Consider the following 25,329-nt stretch of genomic DNA (forward strand, 5'->3'; position numbering starts at 1 on the left):
ACAACCGGACTGAGTACTGACTGTACTTGTGCTCGTCATCTTCAATGCCAATAACATTAGCAGTACAACAGGAACAACAACAACGCCGAAGCGTGTTTTACAAAAGATAAAAAGTTCAACTAGAAATCACCGATAGCAAAGGTCAGAGTGCAAACAAACCAAAGCCCCAACCGAAAACAAGGTATCATAAACTGCCACAGACCAACAAATCCTCAATATTGTAAGTACAGAGTACAGCAAAAAAAAGATTTTCAACTCTAAGCACAATTCATTTCCAAATTTCACGCAAGAGGAAAATAAGGGGCTCACACACAGCCTTACAGAGAATAAGAATGCTTCGGCTCTGTGCATCCACATTCAATCCATTCAGGTGTAAAATCAGTGTGCAGCGGTAGTACAACAAGCACAGTGCGCACCACAATCACTCCAGTAAGTTCGAGTGAAAAAGCTCCAAATGGGAAAGCGATCAGAAGTATCCTTATGATGACGCACTGCCCTGCATGAGGGTGCTGGACAGTGTCAACTGCGGCTCGGCGTCCAGCGACCGCTCCGGATGGCGCACCGTTAAATGGTAGGCGAACATCCCGCGGCGCACAAAACCCTGCTGACACTCCTCACAGGAGAACGGGAATTCCGTGTAGTGTTTACACTTCTGCGGGGAACGTAATCCCTGCGATTCCCTTCCATCCGCGTGACCTTTTTACCGGTCGCCATTTTTTTACCGGCCGTCTTCCGCCCGTCCACCTTCCCTTCCGTGTGCACCCACCGGCGATGATTCACGAGATGCCGCGCCGTTGCGAACGATTTGCCGCATTCACAGACATGTTCCCGCGCCACACTGTGCACCCCTTTCGTATGTACCTGTAATCCTTCACGACGGCTAAAAACTTTGTCGCACAGGGTGCAGGCAAACTCCCCGCTGCTGGTGTGCTTGCGGACATGCCGCCGGAAGTCCCGGAAGCTGGTGGGGCATTTCACCGGGAACTGGCTGTTGCAGATGGAGCACAGGAGGTCTCCGTCGACGGAGTGGGACGCCAGGAGATGGTCGGAGAGGAGGGTGGTGGTGCGGAATTTCTCGTCACACAGCGGACATTTTATGTTGACCGGTCCATCGTGAGACTGCATTCGGAGACAAAAAACATGCAACTTTTTATACATAGTTATTACAATCTATTTTAGCTACTCAGTAGCTAAAATTCAATTTAACGAAATTTTATGTCCAGTACGGTTTTAATAGGCAATGAAAATATTATATGTTCATTGCCTATTAAAACCGTACTGTATATACTTTGTAGAATTTAGTTAAATTATGCGTGGTAAAGTTTTCTCGTGTTAATTGGGACGAATTCTTCACTTGATTGCATTTACTGAGTGGTGCTCATTGATGTGCTTATTGAAAAATAAATTTTTTGTTGGAAAAAAAATCAATTAAAATCAAAAAAGAATTTATCAATAAATAAGGGAGAAAACGAATAATTAACAAAATAATATACAGACCATTCAAAAACTAAACACGATAAATGACAATAAATTAATATCAATTTTACCATGACGTGGCGCGCGAAAGTGTTATTAATGGCGAACCGCTTGTGGCATGTCGGACACTCGTACGGCTTCTCGGCATCCGACAGCAAATGCACCTGTTGAATATGCCGTTCCAGTCTTTTAAAGGAAATAAACGACCTGTTGCAGCGCGCACAAGTATGTAGATCTTTCCGGGTGTGCCGCTCATCCACGTGCGCTATGAGCTCCTGCAAACAGGTCCCGGCAAACGCGCATTCCGGGCACTGCCGAATCTCCTCATCATCGTTTTGCATGGCATCCGCATCATGTTGGAGAAAATGAATTTTTCGCGCGGCGCGGGATTTAAATTCCAGCTGGCAGTCCGCGCACCACCCGTAATGACAATCCGGCCTACCCTGGACTTTCTTCCGGCGTTTTCTTCGTTCTACTGCATCTTTCGGCCAGATGCGGTCATATAACGCTTTGCGGGATAGATAGTCCAAGCGTTCTTGCTGGATTCCCTCCACGCCGTTATTATTATTATTATTATTACTATTATTATTTTGACATCCTCCTTCGTCATCTGGGTCGATCGGAACAGCATCCTTTTCCTACGGTTGAACACACAGTTTTACATGTTTTAAATTTCAAGTTACAAATAAATTCATTTCAAATTTACAACGGGTCTCCATGTAACTGTAATTTGAAACACGGTTTGTAAAGAAAAATTAAAATGTTCGAATCATTATACGTGTATAAAGTAGGAATTTACTGGGTTATTCACATTAACATAAGTTAAAGGAAAAATTACGCAGTTCATCGTTTCAACACATAATACACTTCAGAACAGCAAACTGCTAGGAAGCTGCTGCTTTCTTGAAAATTCACCTTAAATTAACATTAGTTTTGCAAGGGATGTGCTAGGATCGTATAGAACTTCGGACAAAATCTGCCGATTGAGGGAATCGAACCCACAACTTCCATACTCTAAGGCCGAGAGAGGCACCACTAGGCTATCGGCAAAGCATACAAATTATTATCGAAATGTTTTATCAAACGATCCTACAGAGAGCGGCTGCCGCTCTAACAGTTTCATTCGGGTCGAATCAAAAAATGTCGATAATTTTTTTTTAATTTTTAACCGAACCTTTTCCATCTCATCGGTATCGTGTCGTCCGGCGAGCTTTCGCTTCAACTGCCACGCTTCGCGCCACGACAAACACGGCTTTCCCATCAGCTGCATATATTCATTCGCAGCGCGCCAGTCATCCTCCAGAAACGGTACCTTGTCCATCACAGATTTGGCTGACGCGTCCGACTGGCATCTTATCCGTAGATACTCCGCGATAACCCCGGATACATCCGTCTTCGTCTGATCTTCGTTCGGTCCTGCGCGCTTCCATTGCGCAGAGTTTTTTGGCTCATCAAACCATTGGGCTAAGAGCTCCTCTTCCCGCTCCGACCATTTATGGTAGCCTCGAAAACTACGCGACCTTTTCGACTTCTTTTGTAATCCAGCGGATGCTTCATTGTCGTCTGGTGTCGCTGTAGGTGATTTCCGTTTTGTACCTTTCTTGGCGCTGATTTTCCCGAAATGTTTGCGCTCCATCTGGAAAATCTTGTCCTCGATGGATTTGAGTTGGCGTGGCTGGCTGGAACGCTCGTCTCCCCGGTTGACGAGAAATGCCGCAATCTCTTTTAAGACATGTTGCCGGGCATTGAACTGTTTGCGGGAATTAAGATGTCCGTCGTGCCCGACCGATCCAGTCCATTTGGCGTAGTTATCCGCTGTGTTCAACCACTCGATAAGCAGATTCTCCTCCTCCACCAACCATTTGTGATAGCGCCGTTTGATTCGGGGTTTATCAGCCTAGGGTGGAAATTCAAAGAGTTTTGAGCCATGATTTTTTCATCTAAAAACAAATTCAGAAAATAAAACAAGCTTGTTGCTTTTCTGTTATAAAAACAAAAATTTAAAAAAAAACGATTAGCAGCATTTAAACCTTTCGCCGATTTTAGTACACCATATCTCGGCAACCGGATGCTGCGCGCGCAAACGGTTTTCAAAACAATGTATACAAATCATTTAGCTTTAGAATGACATAAAGTATCACAAAAAAGTGATTCGAAGTCCACGAAAGCGAAAGTTTTAGTGTATGTATCCCATTTTTGACACCATGTACCGGGCCATTTTCCTTACATAGTCAATAAATTTTATCAATTTCTCCACCTAAGACGTATATTTAAAAATTATAACATTTCTTATTTACAATTTTGGATATTTTTTCAAAGTTTAGAATCTATTAATTTTTATTGGGGTAAACTTGTGCAAACGTATCGGTCTGTACACCGTGAGCAAATAAAAGTATACATTAAAAAAAGGTAATTTTTATTGTATTTCATGCCGTTGCAAATGTCCGGTTTGATTCTGAATTACTCGTAATTGTGATGCCTGAAGTGCGAAATGTTGATCGTAATTTTGAAGCCTGAAGCGTGAAATGTTTGAAAATCTTATTTCAACCCTTACATTAGTTGGCGCACTTTGTGGAGAATCAGTACTGTCTTTCGCCATATCATCCACGGAATCCAAGCCCGGCGAATCTGCGTCGCCCTCCAAAGGCACACAGCTGTCGGCGTTATTTTCCGCCGGTTGTTCCGCGTTCTCCTCCACGGTGACGACAACTTTCGGCAGGATGCCTTTCAACTGTAATTGGAAGATCTTATCCAGAATATTCTGCGCGGTACGCTGCCGGGTGCCGGGTCCGCCCTTGTCCGCCAGCAGGGCGGCGATCAGACCGGCGACTTCGATCTTGTTTAACGTCATGGGATAGTTCGATGTTTTGGCATGCGCCAGTCGCCACTGCTTGAAATTCTCCGGATCCTCGAACCAGTCGATTAGCCAGCGTTCTTCCTTCGGTCGCCATAAAAGTAGCCGCGTTTCGGTTTTTTGGCGGCAACCGGCGTCGCGGGTGGACGCCCGCCATCCGAACGCAAGCGACGACGTTCTGCAAAAATAAATCAAAATTTTCATGCGGAAAGCAAGGGTAACGGAAAATGAATACAGCTGCGAAATTTGAATGTTTTTAATTATATTAAAAACAGCAGATTTGTGAAAATATCCATAACTGTAAAAACGACAAAAGTACTGAATTTCATGAAGCTGCAGTTCTATGCCATACCATACGTTTCCATTGGAAACGTATGGAAACTGTCCAATAAACCGAATTAATTTTTCAATGATTACAGAATTTAGTGTTTGATAAAGTTGCCTTACTTTCCGCTAACTAAAATTAAATCTCTTTTAAATGACAGAAATTAGAAAAACGTTGTGATTAACACATGTAAGTTTGTCATAAATTTTCAATGAAATAAATCAGAAATTTATATTTAATAATTAATTTTCAATTTAATTCTAGCCATTGAAAAAGTCATAATGTCAAATGGTATCGTCGCTTTTCTTACCGGCTGTTAGTGTGTTGTTGCTGCCCAGATTTTTCTTGACCTTTCTGTCGTCGGCATCACCGTTGTTTGGACAATCTCCAGTTGCCACGAAATCCGCCAAACTATGTTGTACACTCTCCGCAACGTCACACAAATGCTCCGATGTTGGCAAATATTCGTTCTGATCGCCGTTCGCTGCTTCGATTTCGTTCTCGTCATTCTCCGGTAAATAACCTTAAAAGAACTATCCACAATAATCAACGGACAAAAAAAATTAAAGTAATAATATTACAAAAAAGGATACTTATTAAACACACCAGAATTAAAGATTACAGTTATTTTCGAAATTAATAAACAGCTAAGAGGTTCCAAGTTCCAACCATACCTTGTGACGGCAGATTTTCCAAGGCCAGATTTTCTTTATTGAGAAGTTGGCCATAGCGTTCGGAGTACCAGAAGGAGAGCTCCGTATCCGCCGGGATATCTTTTGTAGTGGCCAGATAAACCGCATCATTGTGGCAGAAGGCCACGAGATTCTGCCGATCGGCACGCACCGCTTCCCGCACAAATTTCACCCAGTTACACCGATCATCGCAGTCCAGATCAAACACTTGCACACCGTGGATGCGGCTGTTCTGGTCACGCAGGCCAAAACGCTGATCAACGGTGAAGGTGACGCTAGCCTGCCGTGTCAGGGGAGCGACCAGCGGGCCGAATACGGTCGGATGCGGGATGGCCGTTCTGGCAAAGACACCTTGATCTGCCGGTAAAGTAAAGAAATCACAATGTCATCATATCAAGTTATCAACCCACTCATACAGTACGCTGCACTGCCCATTCATTTTACACAGCGCAACCGCGCGTACACTGAACCGGCAGTCGTACGAAGCGGATTTAGCGGTTGAATGGAGAAATAGCCGGTTGCGCAACTGAACGAGCTATAACCGGTTGCGCGGTTTATCACAGAGGCCTCGATCAGTGCAGAACCTAGTACTCGCACTTGTACGTACGAATACACTCGTACGACTGGCACGAGTACAGTATACATGTACTGCAAATAAAATAAATTATTATGATTTTCGCCACAAACATCAATGAACCGTACCGCAAGTACTGCGCTGGAGTTACTTTCCCTTGGCTGTTTTAATACAGCTCTGCGCATAGCTGGTTTTTATAATGAATGACAGGTGTCTTGGATTTTTTAGCTACTTACTGGTGTGCGACTGTACGAATTTCCTCATTTTTTTCAGTTGGATGATACCTGTTACTACATATTATTTTATCCTGCCAGGTTAAAATCCCGTGCTAGACTGTCACCGTAGCGGGAATGGGCTGCCCGCTCTGATGCGAATTAAATTAAATTGATTAAACCTTACCAAGCATCCCGTCTTTCTGCGCGATGTACAGCTGCGCCGGTAGAGTGCCGTACGCTTTGGCCACCGTTGGCGTGTCCTTCATTAGTGGTGAATGCAGCACGCAAGGTTCATCACTCGACTGCATGAGGACGCAGCTCTCGCACCTCCATAGCACTACAGAAAAGACACTTCTAATACACCGCTGCTGGAAATACTGTTCTGATGCGGGTCTCTGATAGAAGCAAGGAAAGTTATCGGAGAGTCGATTATGGAAATGCGGCTTAACCCGTTGACGGGCATTGGTGTTAGGAAACGACAAGGTGTTTGAGAATTTTTCCCCAGCGAGCGGCAATAGTTAATCGATAACCCATAACGAAATAAGCAATAAGGGACTTCAAAGCAACAATAAAAACATTATTCAACCTTATGTCTCAAGTTAATTAAAAACTACAGGTGCGCGAAAATCGCTAATTTCGACTTGTCTGAGCTCTCTGCGTGCCTTGGTCAACAACTTTCTAGTCGATGATTCAATAAATTCGAGATAAATCAGCAAGGTACAAGTGATAATGCTTTATTCAGAAATGTCCACCATGGCATCCAAAAGTCAAACACTGCAAGGCCATTGTCCGTCAAACACACGTGTTACTTGCTAACGCCATTGCCCATGAAGGGTCTAAAAGAACATGGAATTGGCCACGTGCGCTGTAATCCATTCATCGTAAACTTGCAATGTCTTTTAACGTCACGTTCGACGGGCCGTACTGCGAATGTTAAAAAACGAGCAGTCAAATAGCTTTTATTCTAACTGCTAATTAAAAATTTTAAATAATTAGTGTACACCGCGCTTACATCTTGGTGCTTGTTCTCATCTGGGAACATTTCACACAATGCATCCACCAGACAAGCGGGATAAACAGCAGTTTTGATGTCTTCCAGCTTTTTGCCATTTTGTTATCACGAAAAAAACTACTAAAGGTTGCTGCAAAACCGTTGTAAAAAACACCAGATACAATCATCACAATCACAGAACCTCAAAAGTACTCATAAATAAATCTCTCTCAAATTTGTATCCAGCTTGAGGGAAACACGCACCTTCAGTTTCCAGTACACAGCACGATAAATCTCGCTCCGCGCTTTCTTGCCAGTATTCCCACAATCAATCTGCTTCTGTACAATGGCTTTCAACCATTGCGGTATAACTAAATCACGTTCCATAAATAATAATTCCATAATCTCCATAATTGTTAAATTTAACGTGCGAACAAAGTAAAAACGCGTGCGAACAAAGTAAATCTATTAAAAACACTCGAAAATTAAAAAATCACCTCCGCCGTGAAGCAGAAGAGCTCTTTGCAATGTCTTTGTTGAGCAACTGCAGTGGTGGTTTGACAACTAATAATTTGGCGCTTGAAAAAAACCAGCGTGCAGCAACAAAGCCGGTAACGCATGCACAGCTGTGACTGCTTAGTGTACCATCCACTACTACGATTTCCCACTTTTTTATTTGCTTCTTCCCGCGTGAAAATTTTGCAAAATAATAATTTCTTTATTCGTTGCGTACTTTTTAAAAATGCCTCAAACACGGGCAAAAACGCTTAAAGAGGCAAAGGATATTTTTGAGGAATTGACAAACAGACCACACCGAGAGATTGACATCGTTTGTCTTCCACCGGAAGCTGGTGTGTGCTCGGATACAGAGGATATTGATGAAAATGATCTGAGACCGCAAATGCCCAAAGATGTGGCTGGAGATCTCGATGTTTGCTACGAGACTGATTCAGAGGCCGAAGACGGTCCAGCTCCAAAGCGAAAGAAAGGCGTCATTCTCCGGCCGGAAGTAGACTGGAAGCCTGACGAGAGCGCTGTCGTGCCATTTCCAGAGCACACGGGAGAAATGCCGAGGAAGCTTGCAAACGAACATCCAGAGCTGATCAGCAAGACACCTTTGGAACTTTTAAGATGTATTTTGATGATATTGTAGCGACTCATATTATTACGGAATCCGAACGATATGCCAGACAGAACAACGCTGATTTCCAGCTTCCCATGCGTGATCTTTTTTGTTCATCGGGATACTCTTGTACAGCGGAATTGTGCAGCTGCCTACTACGAGACACTTCTGGATGCGCTCCGCATTGTTCAGCTTTCCGGCCGTTTCTTCGAGGATGTCATGTAAACGATTCGAGGTGAGCAAAGGCAAATAAATTTTGTTGGTGCAGTTTTGCCGTCACCTGGGGCGGGTGCAATATAAGCAGTATTTTTTTATTGTGGAATCAGGATAAGGTCTTGTCGCTTCGGACATAAAACATACGGCACGTACTTCCGGTTGCAGGAACCCATCAAAAAACGCATTTGTTCATCGACACCCTGGGTGGTTGGCAGTAATAATTTAATTTTATTTTTTCTAGAAAATTAAAAAATATTTCCATTTGGCCGACAACGATCACTTGGATCCGGAGGATAAAATGGCCAAAGTTAACCCCTTCTTCACTCTTCTGAAGGAAAAACTTCTTCAGTTCGGGATTTTTGATCCGTTTTTTAGCGTTGATGAAGAAATGATTCCTTATTTCGGGCACCATTCTTGCAAAATGTTCATGAGAGGCAAACCATGCCGGTTCGGGTACAAGCTCTGGGTGTTGTGTGGATCACGGGGATATCCGTACACATTTTTCGCGTATACTGGAAAAGATGCTACGGGCAAGGATGTTGCCGAACTATTGAAGCCACTTGGATCTCGAGTTGTTTTGAAATTGTTGTCTGTGGTCAAGTGTCCAGATGCACACTGTGTGTTCTTCGATAATTTCTTTACGTCTTATGCGCTTTTGGAGGAATTGCGAGCGCTCGGTTTTAGAGCCACCGGCACAGCGCGTGAAAATCGTCTGAAGAAATGTCCGTTTCCGGACAACAAAAAATTTAAAAAAACTGAACGTGGTAGCCACGCTGCCTGTTGCACGGCCAATGTGATTGCTGTGAAGTGGCATGACAATACCGCAGTATGCCTCGCGTCCAACTACGATACCGTTACACCTCTTGGAAAGGCAAAGCGATAAAGTCGCGCCGCGAAGAAGAAGGTTTTAATTGACCAGCCGCGGATGATTGCCAACTATAATAAACATATGGGTGGTGTTGACCTTTGTGACCGGTTTATTAGTAACTTCCGGCCGATGCTGCGTTTCAAAAAGTGGTGGTGGCCACTTTTTTCAAACTCCATTGCCATGATCGCGGTTGCGGCATGGCGAGTTCATGGTGAAGTAGGAGGCAAACTCACACAAATTGAGTTTCTTTCGCAGCTGGTTGAAGAACTGCTGATGTGTGATGCGCCGCCGATCACTACTGCAACTGGACCGTCGACTCCAATTTCTGATGCCGCCCGCTACGACAGTTGTAGCCACATCCAGGAAAAATGCAAGCCCGGACGATGCAGGCAGTGTAAACGCAACTCAGCGTGTCAGAAATGCAGCAAGTGCAATGTTAAATTACACAAGGACTGCTTTGTGAAGTACCATATGCCAGAGTAACGGAAGTTTTAAAACTACTATTGCTAGTATCGTTTATTTTGGGTTTTTATACCTGTATTATTGTTCAAAATGCTTGAGAACGAGTTTTGGGCGTTTTTAGTTTTTTGCTGACCAGTGGTCAATTTGTTGACCACTTCTGTATTCCTGTTTTAAAGTGCTTTTTTTGTATTGTATAACGAAGTTATTGCGCTGACATAATGCCTATTTGCTTAATTATTACAGAATTAAACGTTTTTCTGCCGTAGACTGTCCATGGGCATTGGCGTTGGCAAACGACATGCTCACCACCACTGACCTATGGTCAGCACAAGCTCACAAAAAATTCCCTGTCTTAATTGATTTTTTTCATCGGGAAATCCCGATTTTCAAAAGGAAATTCGCACTCCTTCGGGTACCGCCCGCTGGAGGGTTAATCGTCTTCTTGATAAACGTCTTACTGTTAACCCTAAAATTCTTGAAGCCAGTTCCATACCTGCTTTCGAATTTCTACTCAAAAAATCAGTTGATCTTCCTAGATGCTTTTTTTATAGCATGAAAATTGTTTTTGTTCGACCAGACTTGAAGTCCCTTTTGGGTTGTCTGCTCTTGCGCCGTAATAATAATAATAATAATAATAATAATGATACTCTTACATGTACTGGCGTAGTTGCCGCTTTTTCCATCTGAATTTAAGCTGCCCCGAAGAGCTGGATAGTGGTCCCTTAGCTGGTGGGAGAGTGCGGATGGGGGAGCAGCATGGCGTCGGTTTCGTGCGGGAATGATAAACAAATGATTATCATCGCTCAGAGGAGAGACGTTGAGACTGTTCTGGCTTTGCATCGCAGTTTCCGGTCGTACAGTGTGCAGCTGTCCTTGGTGGAGGTGGACCAAATGGCGTGAAGCTGCGCTTCTACGGCTACAAGAAACCAGACAGTCAGCAACTAACAACTTCGCATAGAATTCTTCTCGACAGTTATCAAGTATCCCGTCATAGCGCGTAAACAGTCGCGAAACAACAGGAGACGGAGAACAGTAGATGTGACGTACCTGGGCAGCTGGGCTGTCCTGGATGTGTTCTTGTGGAACGACCATTAATTCGTCCATAATTCACAGCTTTCGAAGGAAATAAAGGCAGGGAATAAGCATCTTCACGGTCCTCGGAGTTTCACAAAATTCGCATTGATTACATATAATCGAGCTGAACGTAGACACAGTACCCACATGTACTGCGCACATGCGATAAAACCTCGACAGATCGACCAATTTTAAAAAAGACCTGCTGCGAGAACGAATTCGCGTGAAAAAATAATCACAAACGGAACGTCCGCAATCTGCAGCTTGCCTCTGGATTAATCACTAAAAGCGTTTGGGAACGGTAACTCCAAAACGAAACGAGACAAGCAACGGACGTTAAACAACAGTGATAACACTGATAATCAATGATCCACTGTTACTGTAAACAACAAATCTGTGTGTTGCTGCATCCCACAGCTGGCAAATCAGTAATAATCAGACTCCTGAAAATTAAGTAACAGCAAAACGCAATGCAGATACGCTGAGATTCAGCTACTTCCGTTCACGTAACTGCCACATGGTGCCATGCAGATACAGCCACTTCCGTTCAGCCAACTGCAACTACGGTGGTTTCCAGTGAACAGCTGTAATCTTGTACTCGCAATAGGAAATCAAAATCAATTAAATCACCGATATTTTATCCGATCAAAATCACCGATATTACGATATACCGTCATTTTAACCCTCGCTAAAATCTTCTTCGCTCGCTCATGAAATTGTTCTCCGCTCGCTCGTGCTGTCTCGCCGCATTTCTTTTTTGGTTCAGATCGCACGGCTCGTAGACCACTTCGTCTTTTCTTATCCTCTCGCTCGCAATCGAAACCACAGGCGCATTTACAGTACAGTAATAACATACAAAAAAGGATTATCTAATATCTGCGGTGTGGATATTTTTCTATTGGCAGTTGGCACGTACACCGGACCACCGGTACACGTAGTTCCTGCTTTTGTTTTCTGCAAGTTTTGCACAGCAGTTAACTATTTTATTTTGCATAGCTGCAAAGAGACATAATTCAATATCAGAATCTCAAAGGAATTGATACAGGAAAGCACAGGACGTAAAATATCCACTTGCAAAGATAGCAACGAACACGACTAATTTCTCAACTTTGGTAAGAAATTGCAGACGTAATAATTAACGTCGGCTGACACTGTGTTTATTCAATTCCATTAGGCAGGTCAGCATTAACGTGGATTCGCACTTTCAACGAGAAATCATTAGGATTGACGTACCCTTTCCCCGGCTGCAGTAAGACCTTTGAACACAACTTACGTTAAACCAGTGCAACGAAAGGTTTTACAGATGCTTTTACCTCCATAGGCACAGTACCGACGCATCGGGAATCATATTCGCCTTTGCGGAACAGATGGGATGTCACTGCAACATGTTAAGCCAACATTTGCGCAGATTGTATGCTATGAATAACCGTGCAAACAACGCACCGCTCGCAACCGCTATAGTTTCAGCTTTCCACGGGATTACACGAAATTCCGCCGTGGCCTGACACGCCCACGAATCCGCTTCTGGATTGCCACGGCACTGCAGGTACATGCCCAAAGAACGAACTCCACCGAAGAAGCTCTTAACCAACTGCATTCTCCTGCACAATGATATGTAGTAATGGCGTTGATCTACCTTTTTTTAAACCGTACTCGTACGGCAAATATTTTCATTGGGTTACACAGAATTATGAACATTGGTCAAACGCTAAATCACGCAGCACATTATTTCAGCATATAATACACTTCATCCAGCCTATCTACGACTTGGTTGATATTTGTTCTTTGCGCTACCTTACCACAGCAGCTTCCGGACGACGATGGGTTCACTGCAGAACGTATTTCTATACCCGTTTGTATTCTCGAGCGTTCTGACGTCCGGAATCGTACAAGTGATGACACCCTCTGCGCGCACATCTAGGAAAAGTCGCACCATACAACTAGAAATTCTTAACACTGACGATAGTCAACATGAGAATGCGCCAACTTTGTCGGGGCTTTGTCGGGAACGGCAGCGGCGGTTTGTTTCGAGCGTTCTTGTAGTGGAAAATGTCCCATCCCTCCGATTGTAGCAATAAACCACTCTAAAGAAAAATAAGGCAGCCCTTTTTGAACGCTTTTGCCTTAGCTCAAGACTTGTAAACCGACTAGAAGACCGCACCTTGACGGGACCATCCAGCAGCTCGGCATGGCTCAAGAGCGGGAAGCGCAGGAGATACAGCTCCTGGCCCAGTACTTCCCGCCGATTGGCAGAAGAAGGCTCCATGTTCCTTAGCGCGCACACGTTAGCCGCCCACCTGACAAAAACAGTCTCGATCTCGCAACAACAATCTCGATCGTATGTTCTGGACAAATGAGCGCCTGTACGGCTCTACCAGTTGTACCTGTCAACTGCCCCACAAATGGTGTCTTCATTGGCGGTCAACGTATCCCGTTGGAGAATAATGCGTAATGCTTCCTGTCCAATCGCGCCGAAGTGCGGCGAAAACCAGACCGACACCGCTGATGTATCAATCAAACATAAACACCGCACCAGGATGCTCGGCGCCGAAGTTTCGTACAGAATCGCCTAGGCAACACAAGCAGATTAAGGGAAAATGGCCCGGTACATAGTGTAACATAAAGTGATTCGGAGGGCGCGAAAGCGAAAGTTTTAGTGTATGTATCCCATTTTTGGCATGATGTACCGGGCCATTTTCCTTAATATCTGCGACTGTAAACTGCCAGGAAAACGTGATAAGCCGCCGAGACCTACGTTGTCCAGAATATCCAGGCAGTTGCTGGTGTTGAGCGTATCCAGGACAAAGTCAGTGCACATGCCGACCAAGAGTGGTAAGTCGTACTTGTCCGCGCAACCCAGTGTGGAGAAGACGTTATCCAGGGTGAAATCCGTCACGGCGTCGGTGTAGATAAAGCTGTACAATGGACGGCGTAGTGTAATGCACTGCATTCACTGCAGAGGGCGATAAAAAAGCGGACAACATACCTGAGCATATTAGCGAAGGCGTCGGGAAGAATGTCGGGAATACCGATGGGAGCTGAGCAGTTATCGGCCAAACTGCCAAAGAACATGGCATGGAACACCGTGCTGCGCGCACCCATTATCAACCTTTATCATAAAACCGATCACTGAGAAGATGAAATTAATTAACTAATTCATTATGGCGAAGGAAAAATCGACTGCATTGTGTAGTAATTACTGCGAATATGTATCTGTTTAATATCTGTACATCCACAGTCTGATCTACATAGCGTCCTGTCTTACCTTCACCTCTTTTAATCGCATATGAACGATACTCTCTTTAGTTTTATTAGCATAAGACAGTCGCATATTCAAACATAACAAAACCATTAACAAACATCCAAAAATCACAGTAAACAGCACTATCTTTCAGCTTTCTTTTTCATGCACTATTGTTATGATAATTTTTATCATCAGTATACGTTCATGATAACTTCGTCCTGCACAACTCGGTTCGTTAATTTCTGGTACTATATTTATCATAAAGTGTAACGTAGGTATTTTTTAAAAATTTTTGTATTAATTTTTATTTCAAACTTGTATATGTCCAAGCAAATGCCATTTACATTTAAAACTCAAAAAAGCCAATAGCTAGAGCAAATAAAACAGCTCGAGCTCTCTTGAAGTAGATATTTTATTATAAAATATCATTAGGGTATCCTTTTTCGTTGTTCATGCAATAGCCAATTAACATAACAACAAGCCAGCGCTGATAGACACTAAATAAAAGTTCGAATTTATACGTCCGTGCATTGAAAACATTACCAAAATCTACGCTTACCCTACCAATTTTGGTCGCGCTCTTAATGTACCAAAAACAGCGACCGCATTTCCTTTAACAACAACCAGACTCAAACGTTTTATTGGTATTCTTATTTTATTGATAGAACCAATTACACTACAAGATGCCACAAATTTAGCGCTTACCGGTGAGCTGAGAAGATCTTGACGGGGCCATAATCACGTCCCACCGCGAACTGAACATCGCTCATGTCTTCACAGCACAGCAACTGCTTTACACAATCACTCATCTTTGCCATCCCGGTACGCCGCTCCGCGTCCGTGTTTTGTGAGGAATTTCGGGACATAGCTGCAGGGATTCTGAATCTGCGGATTAAAATCGCTACATCGCTGGTATGATGTGACACAATTCGTGGTTAGCACTCAACAATTGTATTCTGCAGCGCAAGCCAAACGCATGTAATGCAGTTGCTTTGGATCTGATTTGATTTGGATCAGATCAACATATATCACTATTTCTAGCGGTGGTTGATACCACACCACGGCACGAGCGCGAGTGATAGCTCAATAATGAGAAAAAGTTTGATACATTTATATTACGGATTTCCACCAGTACAGTACTTCTTGATGTATTTATTGCGCCCGAGTAGTCCCGTTGCGCTATAAATGCTTTACGCAGCAACTGAGGAAAGGAATCTCAGGTATGGAATTCCACAAATCTCGTAGGAAGAAATGATAGGGGATGCATTCTAAGATCCGCCCACCAAACCGTCTGTCTAGCTGAACTCCCTGCCTTCTCTCTATCCTGTATCCTCTATTCAGCTTGACTGTGTCTTTGGCTGCCGTGACGCCGCCTTGAAAATTTGAGAACTATGAATTTCAGAATCCATAATTAACTGAAAACGAGAATTGGTACGGACGTACCCAAAGACATTAAATCCGCTATTTTTTCGAAAGCTTATATCTATATACAAAAACTTGTAAGATTATGTACATTCGATACAATTGCCCAAACCTACATAGGCCAGACATCACGTGCTCCAGGAAGCGCGGCAGAAGTAAGAGAAAAACAGAAGTTGCGGAAGTACAATGGCCGGACTCGCGGATCCATATGTAAGTAGTGCAACCTTTGGCTTTTGAAACTACGGGAACACTTGGACCGCTAACAAAGAAATTACTTCAAGGATTTGTCAATCAAGGTCTGCGAATGTAGCGGTATAACCCTCGATCGGGAGAATTTTTGCGCCAGAAAATCAGTATCGAGATACAACGTGGGAAGTGCAGTGTCTGTCCTCGGAACATGTAAGGATATGAGAGACTACGAGGACGTTTTTTAGCTCTGCAAACAACAAACAACAGAATGTCTGGAAAAAAGAAAGCAGGTAAATTTCTCAACGGTGTGCGCTAGCGCCACCGACCGGCAGTTGATAAGATACCGGTAGCTGCTGTGTAGCAACTTCGGTCACCCTGCTGCCATACGGTGTGAATTTGCCGCGTGATGTTTATGGGATTTCTTTTGTGACTGTACAGCCCGATCTTCCACCTGCTTCCAGACTCTGTCCGATCTTTAATTTGTAAAACATGATCAACATGATAATTTGTTAATAACAGCTGTTTGGTTGGCGTTTTCTCGAAATCGCTTCTACGAGTCTTATCTGTACATAAAATTCATTTACTTTGCAGTGATGCGTAAGTAGTACTCTGTACTTAACGGAACATACTTTGAGACAGTTTGAGTTTTCGCATGCGCGTTTAGGAAGAATGAATATAAAACTCCGAAACTTATTCAGGAACGGAGGGACTAAATATGTTTATTTCCTGATTTATTCAGGAACGGAGTGATTAAATTAATTTATTTCCTGTCTGAAATCTCCAAAGAATCTGAATGGAAAAAATAAAATACAGTACACTGGTATGACAACCATCAGGAAAATTTATGCCACTGAAGGATGCGCGGGTACACGTATGCAACGTTTGCCTGGCTCCTTATTGTATTTGAGAAGTCTTCCATATGCGCGTACTGCATTTTGAAGATCTAATAGGCATGTGAGCGCCCAGCGCTCAGGTGAATTTTGCAGTTGCAACGCGAAGTCAGTAGGACTGACGCAGCCTTCCGTGCCACAAATGTCACCTGCCCCAGTGCCGGTATCGGCCACGCCTGCGTCCAGCCGCACCTCGACCGTAGACCGAATAGCCATGGTCACCGGTATCTTGGACTTCACGCGGGATAGCAACCACCTCCGAATAGGAAGCACGCCTGGCCGCAAATTCGGCCTGCATCTGGGCCCGCTTCATTGCATTGTACAAGGCCGCTATGGTGATTTTGGTCAGTTTGTTTACATCCAAATCGCGGACGTCCGACGGTGTCCATTGACAGTCGCGATAGTGCGTTGAACAGCGCGGATCCACGCTCTGGTAATCGCCGAGAGTCTATAAAATATTGATAAATAATCAGATATCCATGCATCACCAAGCCCTGTTTAAAAAACGGTGGCGGAAAAAATTGATGGCATTGAATGCTTTGGCTGTTGGCTCTGTTAAAGAATAATTGAGTCTTATATCTTATGGATCTAAGAAAATACTCCTTTAATCTCTTTATAATTGATGACCAGCAGGCTCGAGAGTTTGTCTGTTCTCTGAATAAACTAAATAAAACTAATACCCGTCGAAGCTCATAGAACTGCTCCGTCTGAATCAACTCGGCAATCCACTCCGACAATACCGTAAGATCGACCGGTGTCTCCACAACAAGATTCACCTCAAACAGTTCCCATAACGCCGCGGGCAGCTGTCTTATCGGTGGGCGGGTAAGAAAGTGTTGCGTCACGACAGCGGTCAAACGCTGTTCAGCCACGCGACACTCCCTCCACACCACCCGTTCCGCAATGCGGCATACCTGCACCAGGCCGTTTATGGTCTTCGCCATACTTCTCTCCCACGAGCCGATGTGCGGCGCACATCGGTAAAACACAAGCGTCCCGGGCCGGCCGCCGGCGCAACGGATCATAGCCTCAGCGTCGTCGCAGGCGCCCATGTTCATTAGGATTACTGTCTGGGTAATCCTAATGAACCACCAAATCAGTACTTCGCGTCGATTTTCGGTAGAAGGTTCCATGTTCCGTCGGGTGCACATGTTGGCAGCCCACCTGTCAGAAGCGTGATAAGCGTCAGCGCAACAAGAATTCGCGGGCTGAAATTTCCTGTGTTATCATAAAATTAATTCGCCACTAGCCGGACAGCAGTATCTTTGAACCTTTGCATTTTCATATAATTTATCGAACAGTTTTCCCGTAGGCTGATAACATATCTGTTTTAATAATGACAATATTAAATGGAGATTTTCAAAAGGGGCTTACTTGTCAACCGCCGAACAAATGGTATCTTCATTGGCAGTCAACGTATCCCGTTGAAGAATGATGCAGAGCCTATCATGTCCAATCGCGCCGAACTGTTCCGATTCCCAGAAAGTTTCTGCTGATTCATCAATCAGGGATAAACACTTCTCCAGGATGCTCGGCGCCATATATATACTTCCAAATTGAACCGCCTACGCAATACAACAACCTTCTAACCGAACCGGCGCTGTTACTTAATACAAGCGCGGTAGAAAGAACGACATACGGTATCCCACATATCCAGGCAGTTGCGACTGTCCAGCTGTGCCGAGACAAAGTCAGCGCACAGGCCGACCAGCAGTGGCAAATCGTACTTGTCCGCGTAGATCAATGTGGGGAAAACGTTATCCGTATCGAAATCCGCCACAGCACCCGTGTAGATAAAGCTGGACAAAATGGCTTCGTTGTCACACCGAATATTCCTCGCCACGTGATAAGAAATACCGTAACGGTCGAGACATACCTGAGCATGTTGGCGAAGGCCTCGGGACGAATGTCGGGAATATCGACAAGAGCTGTGTCACTTTCTGGCAGACTGCTGTAGAACATGGCATGGAATACGGCGCTGTGAGCGCCTGTAGCCGGCAGGAAGGTTGACGGGTTGATGGTTGACGCTCAATGGAGGTCATCAACCTTTCTCTAAAGGTCATCAACCTTTTCTATTGGTCATTAACCTTTCTCATCAACCTTTTCTAAAGGTCATCAACCTTTCTCATCAACCTTTTCTAAAGGTCATCAACCTTTCTGATCAACCTTTTTAAAAGGTCATCCACCTTTCTGCAGAAGCTTTTCACCTTTTTGCCGGTTATTCTAATAGCCGCCCAACATATTTATCTTTCTGCTCATTGTTTATCTGTCTAATCTCTTTTGGCATTAACTTTTTGTTTCTTAACATTTTTTTCTCGGCATCCATTAATTTAAAAACTGCATTTGGAAACATTACGGCCATATGAAATCACTTTGCTCCCTAAGATTATGCGCTCAGAGTAGCCGAAACCTTACTGCAGGGACTTTCCTTTGCTTAATGCTCGGTTACAATTACTGGAAAAATTATCCGAATTAGGTATTGCCACATAGGAGCGCAACACTTCAAACTTAAGACGAAAGGCGCAGATGTCTTTCTTTGATTGTCACGTTCGCGCCATTTGTGCACTTTATCTGTAACTATTTTCCGACCTTTGTGCTTTAGGACAAGAACATTATGAACAGCATCGCGTTTTGCATTCAAATAGCGTCATTGCAACTCCTTGTTTTAGTGAGGGTTGTTATGGTAGTCCACCTGTCTGTCGAAAGTCATAATCCCTTTTTTAAAGATCATTAACAACTCAGTATAGTCATCAAACTTTCTCTAAAGGCCATCAACCTTTCTCCAAAGGTCGTCAACCTTTCTGTAAAGGTCATCAACCTTTTCGCAAAGGTCATCGACCTTTCTGCCGGCGGTGTCCTTTGATATTATTCTGCTCATTGTGCTGTAGTTCATTGTGCAACACAACTATTTCGCCACTCGGTAAGACGTATTATGTAGAATTGTCGACTATGTTCGTACCTTGCGTCTGCATGTTTGATCATAGATAAGCGAATTAACTGATTACTGATAAGCGATAGAGATGGAAGGAACTGTGACAGAAAATGTTTGCAATAGCGCAAAAACTTAATGAATGGATGCCGCCACCGGTTCGGCAGAAAGGTGGATGCCACCGTTCGCTTTTTGCAGTTTTGTCTTATTGCATTGCAGGCAAATCATTTTTTGCTCGGTTTTTAATTAAAATTTTGAGTTAAGAATGAGGAAATTTCCAACCGATTAATCGTAAAATGACGCACATTGTGAAATTTCTACACCGCATACAGAAATCAACGAAAAAATGGCAAGATCTTCTTCCATACCTAACTTTCTGCAGGAACGTTGGCGGGTCCTGTGGCTACTTTTTGCGCATTACGTGTCAGTATTAGACCTACTTACGCAATCGAACACGTGGACTTAGTGCGATGAAAAATACAATCACTAGGTTCCGCAAAATAAAGGCTTAAGCACACCGTGCCTTCAAAGCAGATCAGTGGATACAGCAAGTGGAAGGCTGTTGACCTTTCGAGAAAGGTTGATGACCTTCATTGAACATCAACCATCAACCCGTCAACCTTCCTGCCGGCTACAAGCGCCCAACAAAGCCAACCAAACATTACGGATGAGGATCAAAGCAAGAACACTGCGAAACTGACCCAACCCACAAACAGCTCACCTTTGAGCTGGAAAGATCTTCACGGCGCCATAATCGCGTCCCACCGCGAGCTGCACATCGCTCACGTCATCACCGGCTAACTGGTGCATCGCACGATCGGCAGACCCCGCCATCCCGGTGTGACGGTCAGCATCCGTGGATGTGCAGCTAAAGAGCGCCGGAATTGTTAGCCTTTGGATCAAAATCGCCTGGCTCACCGCACCTACGCTTCAGAGCAAGCAAAATTAAAAAGCGGTTATCTCAACCATGCATATTTATATGTTTAAAAATTCAAAGTAATCTCCCGAAAACACTGAGAATAAGAAACGACAAATGATCCGAAATCAAACTGCGTTGAATCATAGCCTTCTGACCTTGCTTTCTGCTTTACTTTGTTTCGCTGATCGGTAAACCAGCCAATCAACGTTGACGAGGCGCTAGTGCGCGTAGATCAGTATGTACAGAGCGCATACGGACCGCGGCAAGGGTGTCGTTCAGCCTAAGTGATTCACCTACGCTGCACGAAGAAGAAGAATATCTACAGTAGATTCATGTATTCCAGTATTCAGGTACTTACCACTTCTCACGAATCCTTCAGGGAGAACAACTTTAGTACTTATCGTGTAGCAAATAACGAATAATCAGCTCGCTGCGAATTGTGATCGTTCTGTTTTCGGTGTGATAAATCCAGCCAGATCGCCCGTCATTCACTCCACCACGTACGATGAACGTCACTCCACGCTACTATCGCCAGTTGTATTCCGGAGCGCGCGAGGTGAACTACGGGAATACGGTGCTGGTGCAGCGCGACAGCGGCCAGTGGTGGCTGGGATACGTTCAGGATATTGACGGCGACCGTTACTTCGTAGACTTTGACTCGACCACGGTTACGGCCGAGTGGATTCACGCCAGCCAGCTGTGGCCGCATTTTCTCTTATGCCGGGATGTAATATCCTGGATCGGCTCATCAACCCAGGTGGCGCTGCCCACTGTCGATGGAGGACCGATGGTGTTCCGGCAGGGTACCATTACTGGCCCTTTCTGCCTCCAGTACTACGCGGTCCGTCTGGATAATGATGTGGCGGACAGTTCCCCCGCGCGCAGTATCGTCGTGCAGCGGAATCAGCTCGTGCAGCACCTGCCACGAACCGATGCCGAGCCGAGTATATTTGCCCGCTGTAACGGGTTTATGTACCGCAAATATGTTATCCACTGGGATCAAGCAGATTTACTGCGGGATCTCGTCAGCCTGCCCAAGTTCTTGCTGCAGTCGGGTCGTATCGCACTGGGCCAGCAGGAACTCGTGTGTAATGCCAGCTGTCAGTTTGAACGGTTCGAGATTTGGGACGCCGTGAAATTCTACTGTGCCGGGGCGCATCGGTACCTGAACGAACTGAATGAGGTTATGGTGGGGTGTCGGGTGTTTGTGCGAGCCGGATCCGACAGGATCACCTTCATTTGTGCCGAAATGCACGGGGATACCGCTGGGCGCAGCTTTTTCTGGGATGAAAATGCCTTAAGGGAAGCCTGCCAAAACTACACTACTGAGCAGCAAGCGCAACAAGCGGTCAGCATTCGTTGTGTGGACCGTTTGAAAATGATGTTCGGTGAGCCTTGAAAGCAATAACGGCATGCGCGATGCACGCTGCCTTATCCTGTGATTGAATACGTTGTTTTTGCTATTAGGTTGCAGACTGTTTTTGTTAGGTTGGTTTTACTATTAGGTTGTTATGATTTTGCTATTTTACTACTTATATGTTGCAGAGGATGCTGAAGAAATGAGCATAACGGAGCTGTTTCATCCGGTCCTGGCAGATATACTGCTTCATTTGGACGTTGTTACACAATTACGGATCAGTCGGTAAATCAGCTGTCTATGTTTTATGTTTGTTGTAATGTACCTCTTACACGAGTACCATACATTTACAGCACAGTGATACACTAACCGCAATTACGACATCATGTTGTTGTGAATCAGGGTTTGCTTGCTGTGGAAGATTCTTCTACGCGAATCCGGAGCTAACCGGCATATTTTCTTTGAATTCCCGCCGTTTTCTGCAGCGGTACCCGCTAATGGACAAATGATTAGAGAGCACTACCATTTCGACTATAAGCTCATCACGATGCTGGAGCTCGCAGTTACCCGATGTACACGTACGCTGGCCTTTGTGGATCAGGCACGGAACTACGACGAAACCACGCAGTTTGTTATCTCTTTTCCCTGGATAATGTCGGCTGTGCACAATGTTCTACGAACTAAAGCTATTCGGCTGCAACGCATAATCACCAAGAACGGCCGGGATCCCGTAAAGAAGCCGGGTTCGACATGGTTGGGACTCGGGCGAAATCAAGACAACGGTAATAATTACGAGTGTCGCACGCTGTCGTCACTGAAGACTGTGTGCGAGGAGATGTTACTGATCAACTACACCGCGTCCAATCCGCGATTGTCCAAACTGGCGGTCATCTGCCTGTTTAAGCACAGCGGTGCACTATGGCCGGCGAACCTGCCGCTCAGGAGTTTTCTCAGCGACGACGCCCACCCGAATGCCGCGATTCCGTTTCTGCGCTTCCGCCCCACGGAAACCGCTGATGCGCAGCGCCGCCGCTTTTTGGCCGCCGTCAATGACAGCTGTACAGCCGTTAGTGAGGAGGACTATGCAAAGGTCATGGCGCTGCATGCTGGGTGGCGGCAGACGTTAGCTTATCCGGACGAGTGGATTGGCATTCGCATGTTTCTGCAAATGTAAGCGTTTTCTTGTGGTTTTCTTAAAAGACGCTTTTACTACTTCGATGTTTTTCACATTCCGAAAACTTTCACAGCATAGATTCCCGTTCCGAACATTAGAAACATTCAAACATGGAATCCTCTGCTTTGTTCCACATTAGAAAACATGATAATTTTACATCAGTCTTGCGTAAAGTAAAGGCTATAAAAGTATTTTATAAAAGCATTTATTATCGCCTAATCAAATTTTGAAACGTTTTTGTTATCGTGTCTGTGCTGTCCGGTACGCGAATCCATATTGTGGAATTGCCCGGCATGCGAAAAACAACGAAGTACAGGAAATGTCTACTAGATAGATTTCCCGACACTGATTCACAGGAAAAACGTTTTTTTAACTGCGTAAGTGACGACTAGGACAGCGCAGCGCTTTAGAGACGCCGACGATGGAGCGGAATATTCGTTAATACAGCATTTTCAGTTTACTGTAATTTGATTCCTAGGATGACAGTCTTAGCTTGGGATTTCAAACCTGGTGCTTTTGCTTAGCGAAAGCGTTTATTTTGCGACAAACCCAGAAGTTCATCGAAACCGAAGTCAGAAGTCAAAAAGTTTTCAATGTGATAAGTTGACGAATTACACTATCTGGTTTGACAGGTTTTGCCCGTTTAGCGCGGACGACAGTGCGCAGTGCTGGGATGCCGTGGATCTGCGTGAGATCGACGTGTCCACGCTGAATCGACTAGCCATACTCATCTTGGCCGGATGCTGCGAGGCCTGACGCACACGCTGGTTACCCGCGCCAAGTAGCGCGTGCCGGAACTAGGATACCTATATTATGCAGTAACGGTTGATTTTAGGAGTAGAATGTCCGAACCACGACAGCATTTTTTTAATTTTTCGTACTGTGGGAAGGTCGTTTGCATAAACATTCGCTAACCGATAGCTTACTACTGTAATTACTAAATCTGCATCAGTGGTTTACTCTGCAAATCGGCACTTCGTAAATCCACTTTAGTCAAACCATCTGCTGCAATGAAAAATACAGGCGCTGGCGTAGTTTAGTATGGTGGAACCTCCCGATGTTGAACGCCCTCGGTGCTCGGTACGTAATGTATTGTTTAGGGTGTCAGATCAGACACAGAAGCAGGAAGAAATGGGGCAAATATAGCCTTTATTGTGATAACAATAAAGCAACAACACAAAAACCAACAGAAAACCCAATGCGGGAAAAGCTGGAAAAAGTGCCTGCAGTGCGCTGGTGAGGAATCGTGATTAATGATTCCGCGTGCTGCGGGTATGCAACCGCTGATGCTGCAAAGCATGGAATCGCCCGTAGGCGCAGGGCTCCACCCCCAAGAGTGCAGAGAAATGCGCTGATTGGTCAGCGTAGACAAAGTATACGCTGAGTAAGCAGCGTAATAGCGCGGCACGAATGGAGTAGCCATGTGCGGGCGGGCGACAGAGCAAAGCCACGAGAGGTGTCTACCGCCTCGAGTGAGCGGTCTCTGACAAGGGTTCAAAGGTGTTCACGGTTCAGAGGATACGGTCAATACTAGGCATTACGCCGGTACGAAAAAATGTGTTCGAGGATCAAGTTTTAGGGGTGTTCATGGTTCAGGGGTGTTCAAACTCGGAGATTCCACTGAAATAAATTATAATAATGTTAGATAATAATGACATGCTCTACGCACAGCGTAGAGAATACCTGGAGATTGATTTTGCTGTGTACTGACTAGTTCCGTAGACAGCGGTACACATAAGTAGTCAGTACTGAAATACAGGACCTCACTCACACTAGCTGATACAGGAATGCCAACCTCCGCCTAGATACCCACTACTGCGTTCCCCATGCGAAGGTCACTCAACGCACAAACAGTAACAGATCAAGATGTTAGGCACTTTAATCGAACTTCACTTCAGTCACATCGTAACTCTCACACAACCACCGGGGCACATGTGCGGGACTGCGGCTCCCAGGAAAAAAAAATTAAAGACGAACGTGAACTTGGGGAATGGCCGTGTAAATAATACAGTTTTTTAACGAAATCTAAGTGACACTCAAATACATGCCTTCGATCAGGCTGATTCGATAGACAAACTCATCCCTGCTTTACTTCACTTGTTTATTCACCTCAACGTCTACAACGATCAGGACAGGTTCCCGCATTAGGCTGTAGACTAATAATATGCTAGACCAACAATACTTCGTACTGTATGTTAAGTGTTAACAAACAATTTATATCAGATATTGCAAAGTACAGTTCCGGATGCCGGTTGCAGCGTAATGTATTGCACCACACATGTCTATGCGGGATAGCCGGTGACCACTTCTTCATGTTCCTACGACCGCCTCGACG

General features: G+C 44.7%; 3 protein-coding genes across 4 annotated transcripts; all 3 read right to left on the reverse strand.

Annotated features, from left to right (window-relative positions):
* Positions 1 to 135: 135 nt before the first annotated feature.
* On the reverse strand, positions 136 to 4,449 carry LOC129595035 (uncharacterized). The gene is made up of 4 exons (XM_055491940.1): positions 4,031 to 4,449; positions 2,651 to 3,373; positions 1,548 to 2,114; positions 136 to 1,119 (listed from the first exon to the last, which is right to left on the reverse strand). The coding sequence occupies exons 1-4, from the start codon at positions 4,325 to 4,327 to the stop codon at positions 565 to 567; spliced, it is 2,142 nt and encodes a 713-aa protein (XP_055347915.1). The 5' UTR covers positions 4,328 to 4,449; the 3' UTR covers positions 136 to 564.
* Positions 4,387 to 11,272, reverse strand: LOC129595036 (PR domain zinc finger protein 10-like). 2 transcript variants are annotated; one of them, XM_055491941.1, is made up of 6 exons: positions 10,844 to 11,272; positions 10,450 to 10,712; positions 6,321 to 6,473; positions 5,330 to 5,704; positions 4,966 to 5,178; positions 4,387 to 4,508 (listed from the first exon to the last, which is right to left on the reverse strand). In XM_055491941.1, exons 2-6 carry the CDS (start codon positions 10,634 to 10,636, stop codon positions 4,399 to 4,401), a joined length of 1,038 nt encoding a protein of 345 aa, XP_055347916.1. In that variant the 5' UTR covers positions 10,637 to 10,712; positions 10,844 to 11,272; the 3' UTR covers positions 4,387 to 4,398. The 2 variants fall into 2 exon arrangements, with proteins under 2 accessions (XP_055347916.1, XP_055347917.1); XM_055491942.1 differs by lacking the exons at positions 10,450 to 10,712; positions 10,844 to 11,272 and adding an exon at positions 7,149 to 8,045.
* Positions 11,273 to 11,910: 638 nt separating this feature from the next.
* LOC129595042 (BTB/POZ domain-containing protein 6-B-like) lies at positions 11,911 to 15,083 on the reverse strand. Its single transcript, XM_055491951.1, has 10 exons — positions 14,820 to 15,083; positions 13,857 to 13,979; positions 13,626 to 13,785; positions 13,255 to 13,439; positions 13,032 to 13,167; positions 12,858 to 12,954; positions 12,670 to 12,787; positions 12,314 to 12,471; positions 12,184 to 12,248; positions 11,911 to 12,126 (listed from the first exon to the last, which is right to left on the reverse strand). Exons 1-10 carry the CDS (start codon positions 14,978 to 14,980, stop codon positions 12,028 to 12,030), a joined length of 1,302 nt encoding a protein of 433 aa, XP_055347926.1. The 5' UTR covers positions 14,981 to 15,083; the 3' UTR covers positions 11,911 to 12,027.
* Between the last annotated feature and the right edge of the window lie 10,246 nt (positions 15,084 to 25,329).

The sequence above is a fragment of the Paramacrobiotus metropolitanus genome, unplaced genomic scaffold (assembly GCF_019649055.1).
Source record: "Paramacrobiotus metropolitanus isolate TYO unplaced genomic scaffold, Prichtersi_v1.0 Parri_scaffold0000073, whole genome shotgun sequence".
In the NCBI taxonomy this organism is placed as follows: Eukaryota; Metazoa; Tardigrada; class Eutardigrada; order Parachela; family Macrobiotidae; genus Paramacrobiotus; species Paramacrobiotus metropolitanus.

Coding starts and splice junctions, on each gene's coding strand:
- LOC129595042 (XM_055491951.1), bottom strand. CDS start 14,980: ATGTCCCGAAATTCCTCACAAAACACGGACGCGGAGCGGCGTACCGGG. Junction 13,786..13,856: donor GCCTTCGCTAATATGCTCAG/GTATGTTGTCCG, acceptor TCCATTGTACAG/CTTTATCTACACCGACGCCG. Junction 13,440..13,625: donor GCCTGGATATTCTGGACAAC/GTAGGTCTCGGC, acceptor TGTGTTGCCTAG/GCGATTCTGTACGAAACTTC.
- LOC129595035 (XM_055491940.1), bottom strand. CDS start 4,327: ATGACGTTAAACAAGATCGAAGTCGCCGGTCTGATCGCCGCCCTGCTG. Junction 3,374..4,030: donor CACAAAGTGCGCCAACTAAT/GTAAGGGTTGAA, acceptor TTTCCACCCTAG/GCTGATAAACCCCGAATCAA. Junction 2,115..2,650: donor ATACCGATGAGATGGAAAAG/GTTCGGTTAAAA, acceptor GTTCAACCGTAG/GAAAAGGATGCTGTTCCGAT.
- LOC129595036 (XM_055491941.1), bottom strand. CDS start 10,636: ATGCAAAGCCAGAACAGTCTCAACGTCTCTCCTCTGAGCGATGATAAT. Junction 6,474..10,449: donor CGGCAACTACGCCAGTACAT/GTAAGAGTATCA, acceptor TCTTTTCTGTAG/TGCTATGGAGGTGCGAGAGC. Junction 4,509..4,965: donor CAACAACACACTAACAGCCG/GTAAGAAAAGCG, acceptor TTATTTTTGCAG/AACGTCGTCGCTTGCGTTCG.